We start from the raw sequence: 14,485 nt of genomic DNA on the forward strand, positions 1-14,485 counted from the left end.
TACAGTATGATAGCTCACAAGGCCAGTCAAAAAGTATGATGCTCCTACACTGTATGGTGACACTCTCAGACCCCAACACATTGTAATGGCCCTCTAGCCCTCACACAGTTTGACCCCCAGAGACACCCGTACAGTATGAAGGCTCACACAGTATAATCTCCCCTACAGTTTACCTGCACAGTATGATGCCCCCACCTAGTGTGATGTCACCCACCGCTTCCCCACTCAATATGAAGCCCTCACAAGCCTTCACGTAGCATGATGGCTATACAACCCCACACTTTATGATACCCCCACAGCGCTCCACACAATTTGATGGTCCTCAGAGCCTCCCACACAGTATATGATGGCTCCCACACACTGCCTTGCATATTTCAAAAAGAAAAGCGCACACTGTGCCCATCACAACAGCATGAAGAGAAGATAAGTTCTTGTGATGAATCGGCCGCCTACAGTCGGAACCTTTCACCAATTTGCTGCATTACGCAATGAAAAATCTGGCAAAGACCCCGAACTGTGGAGTAGCGAGAATCCGACATCAGACAAGAACTGGACAACGTTCCTCTCCCCAAACTCCAGCCATAGTCTCCTCTCTTCCCCGATGTTTACAGACTGTTGTCAGAAGAAGACGTGAAGCTTCACAATGGTGGTCTCAGCACCACTTTTTTGAGATGTTTTGCTGCCATCAATTTCTAAACTAGGGACTTGGAAATGGAAAACTGTTCAACGTTCAACTTCTGATCTGTGATCTATGTTCTGTGGGGAACAACATATGACGAGAAGAGATTTCCAAATCATCACAATTTTGTTTACATTACATTTTATGCAGCGTCGGAATTATTTTTGGAATTGCGGTTGTAACTAGATAGACAGTAATTTCACATGATTTCTATGAAGAATAAGGTAATTTCCTAACAAGGAAGAAGTTCTTAGATTGGAGCTTTTTCTCCACTAAAAAGCTTTATTAAACAATAACATACCATAACTTACAGTAATTTACATTCACAAGATATAAAATACACCGATAACTCGCAATGCTACAGCTCTGCATTCCAATATAGTACTTAGGTCAGTACCACATGTGATCCATTAATATTTTTTCCTGGAAAACCTCTCTTAAGGGGTATGTAGGGGGTCTGTTTTTCATCCTTTGGCTAAATGCACACAACGCCTTTGCCGCTGAAGTATTCCTCACAAAGCCGCTTCAGGAAAAAGTTGGTGGCTTTTGTCCTGAAGCGCCACCCATGACGTTTATGCACTTGCGTTCACAGTGGTTCCGCCGTCGGTGTCTTATGGCTAACTCTTCTATTATGCAAATCTTGTGACTTTAAAATGATGCCGCCCAAAGAATGAACACCCTGAAGTGGTTAAAAGAAGTAGCAAAATATTGAATATGTGAACAGCCATGTCGATTTGGGGAAGCTGGGCATTTTTTCTGTTTTCATTTGCAGCGCTTTTTCAGGAGGATTCTGGGATGGAAACCACCTGAAAAAGACATAGTGTCAACGAAGACTTTTTATGGCTTTTTTTTAAATGACTAATTTAACTAAATCTACACTCTGTGTTATGCCTGGTGTAGGACTAAAGGTGGCACAGTTCCCATGTCACGCTTTGTATAACACAGCATATTATTTATGCCCTGAGTGTACCTTGACCACTCAACTTTTTTCTTACCTTACAAGGTAAAAAAGGTTTTCCAAAAAAAATTGTCCCACTTGAATATGGTACTGAAGGAAGAGGACCAAGGAAGATGAAAACAGGAACAGAATTTATGAGTGTGACACCATATAAAATCCAACTATCAAAGACTGACTGTCACTTCCAAACACACCTGTTCTCTGTCTGGAAATGAAGGTAGGCCTTTGATTTGTATACATAGGCTTTCTGACGAGCACTCCACCCATCAGCCTTTGGTGGTTTTAATAACAGTAGGATCCTATCTACCCTTATAGTTGTAGGCTATCAGCCAGGAGAGGATTCACATTAGGCACGTTCCCAGCAAAGAGGATCGCCTTGTCGTTGGCTGCTGGGCATACATGAATTGGCCAATTTATGTGCTAAGTGTCTTCGTTTTTTATCTGATAGGACCTGCTTGCTAATTTGAAGGTGAAAGTAGGCCTCCATACCTTTTGGGCCCCTGTCCGGCTGCACACATTGCACCAAAGATATGTCCGCTCCTATCAGTATCACTACGCAGGTCTCAAGTAACCCTTCTAGAATGAAACTATGCCAATCCCTGACTGCATTTTTGGACCCAGCAATGTGCAAATGGGGTTCTTATATGTTCTTCCCATACATGATGAGTAGGAGCTTCCTTTTAATTCCTTTTACCCTCTAAAACCTTACAGATTGGCTTTGGTTCTTCCATAATCTTCACTCGGTACTGGGGTTCCTGGAGATGTCATGATGTACGTCACGACGTCATAACATCTCAATGCCATTGCCTGAGGCCTAGACAGCACCTGAGATGAAGCACGATGTGACTTTGGGATGTCATGAGATGCACACTGACAAGGCCTCAGGGCAGATATATTGCGATGTTTGAAGCCCCAAGGCCGAGTGAAGAGGCGAAAAGGACATGCGGTGCACCGGAGAGTGGGCTGTGGTGCCGAGATAGGCAAGTGGTCAAGTAATAATCTCCAAAAATTTGGGTTCATAAGTGCTTGAAATTGTAGAAAGTGCTATAAAAAATATATGCGTTGTATGTAAAGTAAAACTTAATATGATATGGTCAATCAAAGCTGTTCTCCATTAATCCGTCATTGAGAAAATGCTTAAAAATATATGGTTCTTCGCGAGGTCCTTATCACGCATGGTTCATCAGATTTTTGTTCCTTGATAAAGAATGCTTTCCATAAATTAATATGACAGCCATTTTACTCATAGGCCTTATGTTATGCAGAATGTGGTAGGGGGCTATTAAATATTGACCAGCTTTTGGAAAGGGTCTAGACTTTCTATGAGTGTCACCCCACAGGAGATGATTTAACCAGTATTTATAGTTCAGTAGATCCCAGTACGTAATAAATACAACAGCACCAGAAGATCCCACTTTGGAAAATATTTTTGAAAATTTTTTTCCATACAATTGAATATCCATTTCGTTTCAGCTACATTCTTCAGCTTTTCTAGACCACTATCTAATCAACAAAAGTCATTAACAAAATTGTCCATATAATTACTTCCCACTATTCTCTCCAAAATTTCCATGTTGATTGGTCGTAGACCAGTCCATTCTTCTTTTTATTTCACAAAACCGTTTAATATTTAGAGAGAAAATAATGTCAAACCTTCACTGATGTGATTTCACATTTCAGGTATCCTTACCTCCTGGTTCCATGTTGGACCTGCCAATGTTTTGGTGACATATTTGCTTTATCTTCTTGCTATGAGGAAATAATGGGCCTATTTTTCTCAGAAGATTGATCAGAAAGCTCCAGAAATTTCTTTCCTGCTTTTATCTCCTCTTTGACCACATTTCTGATAGTATCAGTGGTGAAGTAGTAGGCAAAGGGATCGAGCACCGTGTTACTACAAGCTGTTAATAGAGTTATATGGTAGGCCTCGTCCAAAATACAGTTATTCATGGATTGGTAAAGAAGCAATACCATATGGTAGGGAAGGAAGCAAAGAAGAAAGATAGTTATGTTGGTAGCCATCATACGTATCACCTTCACCTTGTTGACTAGTCCTTCTTGAACGACTTGACTTTGCTTTATTGACCTCAACGTGGCCATAGAGCTTATGACTATGACTCCCAGAGGAACTAAAAAGCCTATGCCAATAGCCCCTGCTGTGGGTCCAAGTTTAGTAACAAATGGAGGACGGCCAACAAAACAAGAGCTAGAATTGTTTAGCGACGTTGACCCTAGATTAAACCCAACGGAGCATGTTATGTTTAGAATCCACACACCAAAACAGATCCACGAGGCATGTTGACGGAAGCGTCGAGAGCGGAGAGGGAAGCAAATAGCCAGACACCTGTCAAAACTAATGCAAGTCAGTAAGAAAATACTTCCATACATGTTGAGAAGGAGAAATGACCCAGTGATGTTACATATCCAAAACGTTGTATATGGGTTGATTTGTGAAGGTGGCACGATGTAGGGATAGATTTTCAGTGGAATGGTGCATATCAATAGGAGGTCACTGATGGCAAGGTTCTTCATGTAGACAATAGTGGGTGACCGCAGCTTATTGACGTAAAAAAACAAGAAGATGGCAATAATGTTCGTGATTACCCCAAAGGCTAATATAGTAGCATACCCACTGAGATACAGAATGGGGCTGACCAGCTGACAGTTGCTGTTGTTGGTCATTTGTGATACCCTGAGAAGCCTTCACAGCCAGGATAGGATATTTTCCTCCTTTTTCAAACAAACCTGGTGTAAAAATAAAATGAAAAAGTTATACATTTTCTTTATTTGTCTGTGATATATACTTTAAGAGGTTTTGCAAGCCATCAGATTTTGTTGTGGGGATCTGAGTCCCAGAAACCTTGCTGATCAATGAAGCGAACACCAGGTTCCCTTAATTACATGGGTGACTTTGCTTGGTACTGCAATCCTTCATTCTGCTGATGGAGACAATCAATAATCACATGCACAGTTCTGGGACAGATATGTCCACTTCATTGCTTACATGAGTGTCAGTACCTGGTACTGCATATTTTCACTTTGCTTATAGAGACCCTCAACAATCACATCACATGTACAGGTTCCTAAATAGACATGCAAATTGCCTCTTCAGAGAGGAAGAGGACTAGAACTCTAGTGCCACCTATTGGAAGTAGCAATCCTAAAAGTCAATTTCAACCCTTTAATGAGCCTTGTCACATGACTTAGGATAAAAGCCAAAGCAGAATCTCAATTTTCAGACACTGTGTTTCGGGGTACTGCCCCTTATCAGTGCAAAGTGTGAGATCTGGTTTGGCTGAGTGAGAGGCGTCTGACCGATATCCAAGAAGTATTGTTTCGCTTTGCGGAGATTGACATGCTAAGCATGCCGAGATGAGGAGACTTAAAGCCGCAATGCTCCTCTGGGAAATATGCAAATTGTCTCTTCAGAGAGGAAGAGGACTAGAATTCTAGTGCCACCTAAATAGAGATGTCCACTTCATTGCTTACATAGGTGACTGCGCCTGGTACTGCAGACCTTCACTCTGCTTATCGAGACCCTCAACAATCACAGGTACAGGTATCTGGACAGATATGTCCACCTCATTGCTTACATGAGTTTCAGAACCTGGTGCTGCAGTCCTCTCTGCTCAGCGATCACAAGTACAGATTTTTAGACAGATATATCTCCTTCATTGCTTACATGAGTGACTGTGCCTGGTTTTGCAGCCCTTCACTTCATAACTGAAATCAATCACTTCCTATAATCATCAACAAGCTTCTTACACCTCTCAGCTGGGATTTTGGACTACTCTTCTTTTGCAAACTGCTCCAGGTCTCTAATATTTGAAGGATGCCTTCGCTTTCTTTTCTCCTTGCTTAGTGTGGCACACACAGACACACAAGGCAAAGTTTGAATCAACTTCTCCCCTTTTTGTCTGGTTTTAGGTGTAATTTTCATATTACCCATACCTGTTACTTGCCACAGGTGAGTTTGAACAAGCATCACATGCTTGAAACAAAATTGTTTACCCATAATTTTGGAAAGGTGCAAACAATTTTGACTGGTCCAATTTTGGGGTTTTGTGTGAAATTATGTCCAACACTTTCCACCTTGACTGTATATAGATGGCATGATGTACTGTATGTATTTGTCATTGAGTCCTTACAGCAGGCACTTGTGTGATGTGTGCGCTGATCTCGTGTGCTCTGTGCTTGTGTGATGTGTGCGCAGTGGTCATGTGTGCTGTGCTTGTGTGAGGTGTGCACTGATCTCGTTCGTGCTGTGCTTGTGAGGTGTGCGCTGATCTTGTGTGCCCTGTGCTTGTGTGATGTGTGTGAGTCGCCCTCACACCAAGGGCTGTGGGGTACTCGGTACCGGGCTGGTACTTCACAGGGAAGTGTCACAGTAGTGGTGACCCGGTTCGTGGCCCTGGGCGCCCATTGTAAATGTTCAGTGTGAATGTGTATGTCGTGATGCCACCTGTGGTGTTCGGCAATGTAGATGTTAAGCCGACGCTGCAGACAGATCCTCTGGGACAGATGGTGTGGTGCAGCAGTGATGGTATAGCCCTCCACAGGCAGGGTTGTAGTCCCAGGGCAGAGTGGATGTAGCGACACTTAGATGGTGTAGTGTCGGGCGCAAAGGATGTAGCAGTGCGGGGCATGTTGACGCAGGAATAAGTGGAACACACCAGGGCATGTAGTTCCAAAGCTTTACTCACAGTCTGTGGTGGCTCAAGAGCCCGTATCAGTGCCATGTCCTCCGGGTCAGGAGCCCAGCCAACCTCCAGGCAAGATGAAGCACACCTTTCCAACACTCCTCCAACTTATGTGCCTTTTCTGAACGTCTCCCTCTTAGCGCCTTTAGTGAAGTACTCACAGTACTGAGTTACACAGGAGTTCCTCCTGTCCGATGTTCCTATGAACTCTACTTGTACGGCAGACAGCTGTAGCCTGCTTCGGGGACTCCTTGCTACTAAGTCCCGGCTCTCTATCTCGTTGCTGTTGTGCCCCCAAGTCTTGTGTGGGAATAAAGTGATGACAAACTTCTATTCCTCTGGTGTCTGTTGCGGGACCATAAGTATCCAAACAACCTCGGGGACCGGACCCCGGCCTTGCGCTTAGAACTGGGGAAGGGTTCTCCTCTAACCCTCAATCCTCTGTTCTCTTCCTCTCCTCACGTTCCGTACTAATCCTTTCCTTCTTATGGAGAGTCAGGCTTTCTTTCAGTGTTCCTTTCCTGTGCCAGCGGACCCCGATCACTGAGGTCGGCTGCAGCACTTTCTCTCCTTCATCCCTCTCAGGGGATCTCCTTACACAGGTCCGACCTCATCAGACTTCTGTGACTAACTCCCTTTATCCTATCCTCTTCCCGCTCATTAGTGCAAACTAGAACAACATGGGAAGGGAAGCAAAAGACCAGAAAAAGCCATACACCTGACAAATGCTATTGAGAACTCTGCTATTAGAAGTGGAAAGGAAGAACAAAGACGAAAGAATCTAATTAATAAAAATATTGGAGAAAGAGAAACCAATCACAAACTAAAATGTTTCTATACTAATGCACAAAGCATGGGCAACAAACAAGGAGAATTGGAACTACTAACACAGGAACAGAAATATGATGTAATTGGAATCACTGAAACTTGGTGGGACAATACACATGATTGGAATACAAGACTAGAAGGATACAACTTATTTGCAAGAAACAGACTTGATAAACGAGGAGGGGGTGTCGCATTGTATGTTCGAAACGCGTATATCTGCACAGAGATTGAAGCTTCAGAGACTGGGAGTTCTGTGGAAACTGTTTGGGTAAGAATACAAGGACAGAACAATGGAAAGGACACCATTGTAGGCATTTACTACAGGCCGCCTGTGCAAGCCGAAGATATAGATGAACTCTTTATGCATCAGATGGCCAAGTTCTCCAAAAAATATGACATAGTTGTCATGGGAGATTTCAACTATCCAGACATTTGTTGGGAATCTCTCTCAGGCAAAACTAACAGGTCAAGGAAATTCTTATCCTCTCTTGCTGATAACTTTATCTTCCAAAAGGTAAGGGAGAAAACAAGGGGAACTGCTACCTTGGATCTAATCCTTATAAACAGGGAGGAAATGGTTGAGGAGGTAAAAGTGGCTGGGACCCTAGGAGGTAGCGACCATGCTATTTTAGAATTTTGGATTACTAGAGGTGGAAGACCTGTGAAGACTCAGACGTCAAGGTTAGATTTCAGAAAGGCAGATTTTAAGGGATTCAGAAAGAGAATTGGAGGGATCCAATGGCTGGATATCCTTAAAGACAAAAATGTCCAGGAAGGATGGGAAATCTTGAAAAATGAAATTCTCAAAGCACAGTTGTTAAAAATTCCGAAAAGAGGGAAGAATAGGAAGCATTTAAGGAAACCAGGATGGATGAACACAGAACTTAAGCACATGCTAAAAAGGAAGAAAAAAATGTTTATAAAATGGAAAGAGGGAGGCATATCTAAAGAAGAATATAATGCTGTCTGCAGAACCTGCAGGGCACAAATCAGATTAGCTAAAGCTGAAAATGAACTGAGGCTTGCAAGAGATGTCAAAAGCAATAATAAAGGATTTTGGGGATATGTCAAAAGTAAAAGAAAAGTCAAAGATGCTATAGGATTTTTACAGGATGAAAATGATGAAATGGTAAGACAGGATGTTGAGAAGGCTGAACTTTTAAATTCCTATTTTGCATCTGTTTTCTCTCAGAAAGGAAATGCAACATCAACTGTTATTCACTGTCCTATTAAGGGAATAGAAGAATCCAGGATATCTATAAACAGAAAGATAGTGAGGAAACACTTAGCTAACCTAAATGAATTCAAATCTCCAGGTCCAGATGAATTACACCCCAGAGTACTGAAGGAGATAGCAGAAGAAATTTTTGAACCCCTCTCCATAATCTTTGAAAATTCTTGGAGAACAGGAGAAGTGCCAGAAGACTGGAGAAGAGCAAATGTTGTTCCTATCTTCAAAAAGGGGAAGGAGGTGGACCCAGGCAACTATAGGCCGGTGAGTCTGACTTCTATACCAGGAAAGATCTTTGAACAAATTATTAAACAACATGTATGTCAATACCTGGATAAGAATGAAGTGATTAAACAGAGTCAGCATGGGTTTCTAACTAATAAGTCATGTCAGACTAACTTAATTTCCTTCTATGACGGTATCACTGATTGGGTGGATCAAGGAAATGCTGTAGATATAGTATATCTTGACTTCAGCAAAGCATTTGACAAAGTCTCTCATACAATCCTTATTGATAAAATGACTAAGTATGGAATGGACAAGGCAACTGTTAGGTGGATTCATAACTGGCTTAGTGATCGGACCCAAAGAGTGGTCGTAAATGGCTGCACATCCAGTTGGAAGAATGTCTCAAGTGGGGTACCACAGGGCTCTGTCCTGGGCCCTGTATTGTTCAACATCTTTATCAACGATTTAGATGAAGGAATTGAGGGTAAACTGATTAAATTTGCTGATGACACAAAGCTAGGAGGGATAGCTAATACTAGAGAAGAGAGAGAGAGGATTCAAAAAGATTTAAATAAACTGGAGAAGTGGGCAGCAACTAACAGAATGGTTTTTAACAGGGAGAAATGCAAAGTACTACATCTGGGCAATAAAAATGAAAAAAGCATATATAGAATGGGAGGAATAGGGCTAAGTGACAGCACATGTGAAAAAGACTTGGGTATACTAATAGATCACAGACTGAATATGAGTCAACAGTGTGATGCAGCAGCAAAAAAGGCAAATGCAATTCTAGGATGTATTAACAGAAGCATACAGTCTAGATCACGTGAAGTCATTATTTCCCTCTACTCCTCTTTGGTCAGACCTCATCTGGAATATTGTGTCCAGTTTTGGGCACCACATTTTAAAAAAGACATCAACAAACTGGAGCAAGTTCAGAAAAGAGCGACCAGAATGGTGACCGGTCTGCAAACCCTGTCTTATGAGGAAAGGTTGCAGGATTTGGGAATGTTTAGTTTGCAAAAGAGAAGACTGAGAGGAGACTTAATAGCTGTCTACAAATATCTAAAGGGCTGTCACATTGTAGAAGGATCAACTTTATTCTCATTTGCACAAGGAAAGACTAGAAGCAATGGGATGAAACTGAATGGGAAGAGACACAGATTAGATATTAGAAAAAACTTTTTGACAGTTAGAGTGATCAATGAGTGGAACAGGCTGCCACGAGAAGTGGTGAGTTCTCCTTCAATGGAAGTCTTCAAACAGAGGCTGGACAGACATCTGACTGGGATGATTTAGCGAATCCTGCTTTGAGCAGGGGGTTGGACCAGATGGCCCAGGAGGTCCCTTCCAACTCGACGATTCTATGATTCTATGAAACTCCACCCGCCTCCCAGCACGCTTCGTGTTCCAAGCAGGGAGCCACCAAAGGTGCTCTGCTACACTACTGTGTTGTGTGGGATGCAGGTGTTGGAGTGTGGTCAGGGGTCTTCACCTTACCTGAATGGTGGGGTACCACACCTCAGGAGGAGATGCAGTACCTCTATGGCGAGTGAACCCTCAGGGGCGCCACATGTGCGATGATCTCGTGTGTGCTGTGCTTGTGTGAGGTGTGCGCTGATCTCGTGTGTGCTGTGCTTGTGTGAGGTGTGCGCTGATCTCGTGTGTGCTGTGCTTGAGTCAAAAATCTGTCAAATATGCGTAGTCATACACATGCGGATGTGTGCATCAAAAAACGCATTACTGTCTATGGGAACGCATGCGTACGCCAGGACATGCTAACGCATGCATTCAATACGCATGCGTTATTCAAAATATACATAGAAATCCCATGAGACACTCCCATTTTTGTCTGGTGTCATATCGAACGCATGCGCATAAACAACGCAAACACATGCAAAAACGTTTACAAACGCATGCACATGCAGCGTTTTTTCCCGTCATGCGTAAGATGATGTGCATAAAAAACGCTGTGTAAACATGCATTTTTCATGTGTTTTGTCATGTGTTTGCGCATGCGGATGATACGCTGCGGACTCAAACGCTAATGTGAACTTAGCATTAGTTATAAGGGAAGAAAATAACCAGTGAACCTTGTGACCTCGATAAGAACCATGTAAGATCCTTGTGGTTTACAGTATTTCTTCTATGGTCACACATCTTGTAAAATAAACTCACAGTTTGGCAATCAGACTATTACACCACTGACGTAAAACAAATGCTAAATGTAAAAACTGAAAAATACAGTTCAATCTTTGATTTTGAAGTGCGGGATCCTGGAAGAAGAGCTGATCTAACCCCCAGTGAGATGCTATAAGGAGCTTGAAAGGGGAAAACCCTTTATACATCTCACCACCATCGAAGTGTGAGAAATATGTCTCCTACCCAATGTCAGAGACCAGAATACACTTCTAAGAAACCCCTGCTCGAAAAGAGCAATGCTAAATATTTTAGTCAAGGGGGATTTACTTTTTCTACACAAGGAAATGCATTTATTTTATTTCTTGCTTAATGCATAACTGTTAGGTCAGGCTTGGACTGGTCCACTGGATAACAGGACAATCCTCCGGTGGGCTCCTGTGCAAGAGTGGAATACCATTTTTTATGTGAGCAGTACAATATACTTGAATCACTATATTCAGACAAAGGCGGCATCTTATTTATTTAACAATCTACCCAATTCATTGTTATATACATTTGTATTTGAGGCTAATGTCACATTTGCAATAAGCTGAAAGTTGGGGCCCTGAAGATGGCTACTGGTGGGCTCTTGGCAGCCCAGTCTGACACTGTGCTAGGTACTGGGACCCATACCTAGAAGAAGTGTTTTGCATAGAAGGGAGCATGGTGGTGTTTACCCCCAATGTAAAAAATCACAAATATACATGGGGAGTTCTTACGTTTTAACATGAATTTTAGTTTATTAAATGTAAAAAAAATAAAGATTAAGCAGCAGCTGTACAGGACCGTCCTGACCAAAGAGAAAAGAGCAGAGTTGACTGAGTTGATGAGCTCCAGACGGCTCCTCGGTGCTCGGCACGTCTCACAATCTACCAGTCATCTCATTTATCACTTCAGCTTTTTTCTTCCATCGATCCATCTAAACTCAACCCAAGGAAAAGCTGCCATCGACCGCCCCTTGCTGTAAATGTTTTTTTCCTCTCTTTTCGAGGTACCTAGTTCTCCAGGGTGAGAACAAGTTGACATCTCATTACAACCTTTCATGTTCTCACACCTCTGTTTCCTCCGTGTCTTTCATCCACCTCCTTCTAGTTGCCCACACATACGAGATTGTGTCACCATAACCAGCAGAAATCTAACGATTTATGGCAAAAAAAAAATAGAAAAAAAAAATATGTTCCTTCTCAAGTAAGAAAAAAAGCGGATGAAAAATATGCAACAGAAAGTATCGAAGAAGACTATGGTCTTTGGGTGGAGGTGATCACCACGTACATGGATTGCACCACTGGCATGCATAAATCCACAGTGACATTATTACATCGATTAGAAGCCACAACACACGGCATTACTCACCGGCAAGCTTCTCGTCTGCCAGAGGAAGGAGCAAATGTAGAAATGAAAATGTCTCAGAGCTTCCTGGTGGTGACTTCTGTGTTACCTCACCAAACGGCTGTGTGAGAAGACAAGCAATTTCCTCAGAGTTCAGACACAAGGTGCGCAAAAAAACTAATTACCTGTTTTTCTGCTATCTGGAAAAGTGGCAAAAGTAAAAAAATGTGCCGAATGTGGTGGTAAATCCATAGTGGATAAACCTTCATCCCACTTTATGGCCATAATCTATGCAAGCTACCAAAGTAAGTTGTTTCCGGTACCGTGGGTGTGCATGGTTGTCAACATCCTAAATCAGGAAAGTTGTGGGCCGGAAAATGGTGGTGTTTAGGTTAACCCTGTCAAAAGTGGGTCTTCTTGGGTCAGATTATTGAGAGGGTTTCCTAGACGGACGGGGGGTGGATTTCAACAGCAATGTCAACACCAAAAGAAACGTTGGTAGGTATGTGTACAGAGAAATCACGGGGCCCCATACTAAAACCCCAATTACGCCTTAAAAGCTCGGCGAAATGAACTTCGTTTTTAGGGGTCAAAGCAATAGGAGGGGCAGAAATCGCAATTGCACCTAGGCCCTGATGTTTAATAGGGCACAGAGGTCCAACTGACACATACGCATTATAATTGGTTTTATCACTTTGCCATTAAGGCTCTGCAGCTTCACATTATGCCTCTTGGAACTTAAAACCTCATCTTTAAAGGGAACCTGTCAATTCTTTATTCCATGTCAATAAAAAAAAACATCACAGGAAGACAGAGCAGGCAACATTTCTGCCAAAATTGGTCTTTTTCAAGCCCCACTCCCAATTTTTTTTTTTTTTTTTTTGGGGGGGGGGGGGGGGGGTAGCTTGAAAAAAGGCAATTTTGACCTAAATGATGCCTGCTGTGTTTTTCTGTGATTTTTTTTTAAAAAATTCACATGCTGTATGAAAGTTAATTAGAAATGTAAGCTCAAAAATACAATTATGGGCTTGAAGGGAGCATTACTAAACCAATCATAAATAAAATACAACCTTTATTGTAGCTTATCTAAAAACAGGACAACCACACAGAAAGCCAACAAATAACCGTGTCACCTATTTTGGCCCTACACTGGGGCCCTGATAGCAGCTACCTACCAGCGGAAGTTGGCACCCTACACACAATCGAGATTGGCGCCCCCGCTCCATGATGGCTGACCCTATTACTCCTGAATGACCCTGGACTGGTGCAGCACACAGTCACCCATTTAACCAGGAAGGGAGTGTAAGGGTGTTTTTTATTGGAGGTACTGCTGAGAGTTGAAAAAACTCAGATGTGAACTCTGCTGCACTCTGCCTGCTGCTCCATCCAGTCTGTCCTCTGAGTCCAACTGCTGCGCATCCATTGGTCTGTCCTGAAGCGGCACCTGGCGTTCATCAGGAGCCAAGTCTAACCTCACCATCAGAGGATCTAGTGAATAGTCAGGTGCTCACTTAGCCATGCCCCTCCAGGTTCTACAAACCACATCTGTGACAGATGCGCACCTCCTGCCCCAACACTCATACACTCATATGCGGACCACACTCCACCAACACCTGTGTCCACCCGCCACCGGCTCCGACCTTACCCATGTACATATACATTACACTCCCTTCCTGGTTAAATGGGTGACTTTGTGCTGCACCAGTCTAGGGTCATTCAGGAGTAATAGGGTCAGCCATCGTGGAGCGGGGGCGCCAATCTCGATTGTGTGTAGGGTGCCAACCTCCGCTGGTAGGTAGCTGCTATCAAGGCCCCAGTGTAGGGCCAAAATAGGTGACACGGTTATTTGTTGGTTTTCTGTGTGGTTGTCCTGTTTTTAGATAAGCTTCAATAAAGGTTGTATTTTATTTATGATTGGTTTAGTAATGCTCCCTTCAAACCCATATTTAAATTCACATGGAATTAAGAACAAGTTTTTTTTTTTATCAAGAACTAGCTGTTTGGTGCCTCAGCTCTCCTGATCTGAGGAGAGTATTTGCATATTCCCAGTGCATTCTGGGATAAATGAAGAGTTTCCGCAAGCTCAAAGAACACTGGATTTTGGCTGCTGCAGCTGAAAGGAGGACTTTGGTAAACCGCGCACCTACCGCCTAATGAATTTTGTCACATTTTTCACCGTTTTGATATCTCTTTAAAATTAAGAACATGTGGAGCACCCCCAGGGTGAGTGGAGGGGTTGGCTTCACACTTACTTGGTACCGGGCCGGTGTCTTAAAGGGGCAGTGTCACAGCAGTGATGACCCGGTCCATGGTCCTGGGTGTCCATGTAGAATAGGTAGAATGCATAAAGC

At 42.9% G+C, this 14,485-nt stretch overlaps 2 protein-coding genes across 6 annotated transcripts in view; one reads left to right on the forward strand and one right to left on the reverse strand.

The window, feature by feature from the left end:
* The window catches only part of LOC141054331 (NXPE family member 3-like), a 175,716-nt gene that overhangs the window by 56,851 nt on the left and 104,380 nt on the right, over positions 1-14,485 (forward strand). Inside the window, exon 2 of one of the 5 annotated variants that reach the window (XM_073551645.1) lies at positions 1,683-1,854. The exons of the other annotated variants lie outside the window; for them this stretch is intronic. The gene's annotated coding sequence lies outside the window, so the exon portion shown is untranslated. The remainder of the gene's footprint in view (positions 1-1,682; positions 1,855-14,485) is intronic. 5 annotated transcript variants of the gene reach the window in all.
* LOC141054332 (lysophosphatidic acid receptor 4-like) lies at positions 1,845-4,377 on the reverse strand. Its single transcript, XM_073551647.1, has one exon. It carries the CDS (start codon positions 4,317-4,319, stop codon positions 3,387-3,389), a length of 933 nt encoding a protein of 310 aa, XP_073407748.1. The 5' UTR covers positions 4,320-4,377; the 3' UTR covers positions 1,845-3,386.

This window comes from Dendrobates tinctorius, unplaced genomic scaffold (genome assembly GCF_039654945.1).
Source record: "Dendrobates tinctorius isolate UK_male_01 unplaced genomic scaffold, ASM3965494v1 ptg000178l, whole genome shotgun sequence".
Classification (NCBI taxonomy): Eukaryota; Metazoa; Chordata; class Amphibia; order Anura; family Dendrobatidae; genus Dendrobates; species Dendrobates tinctorius.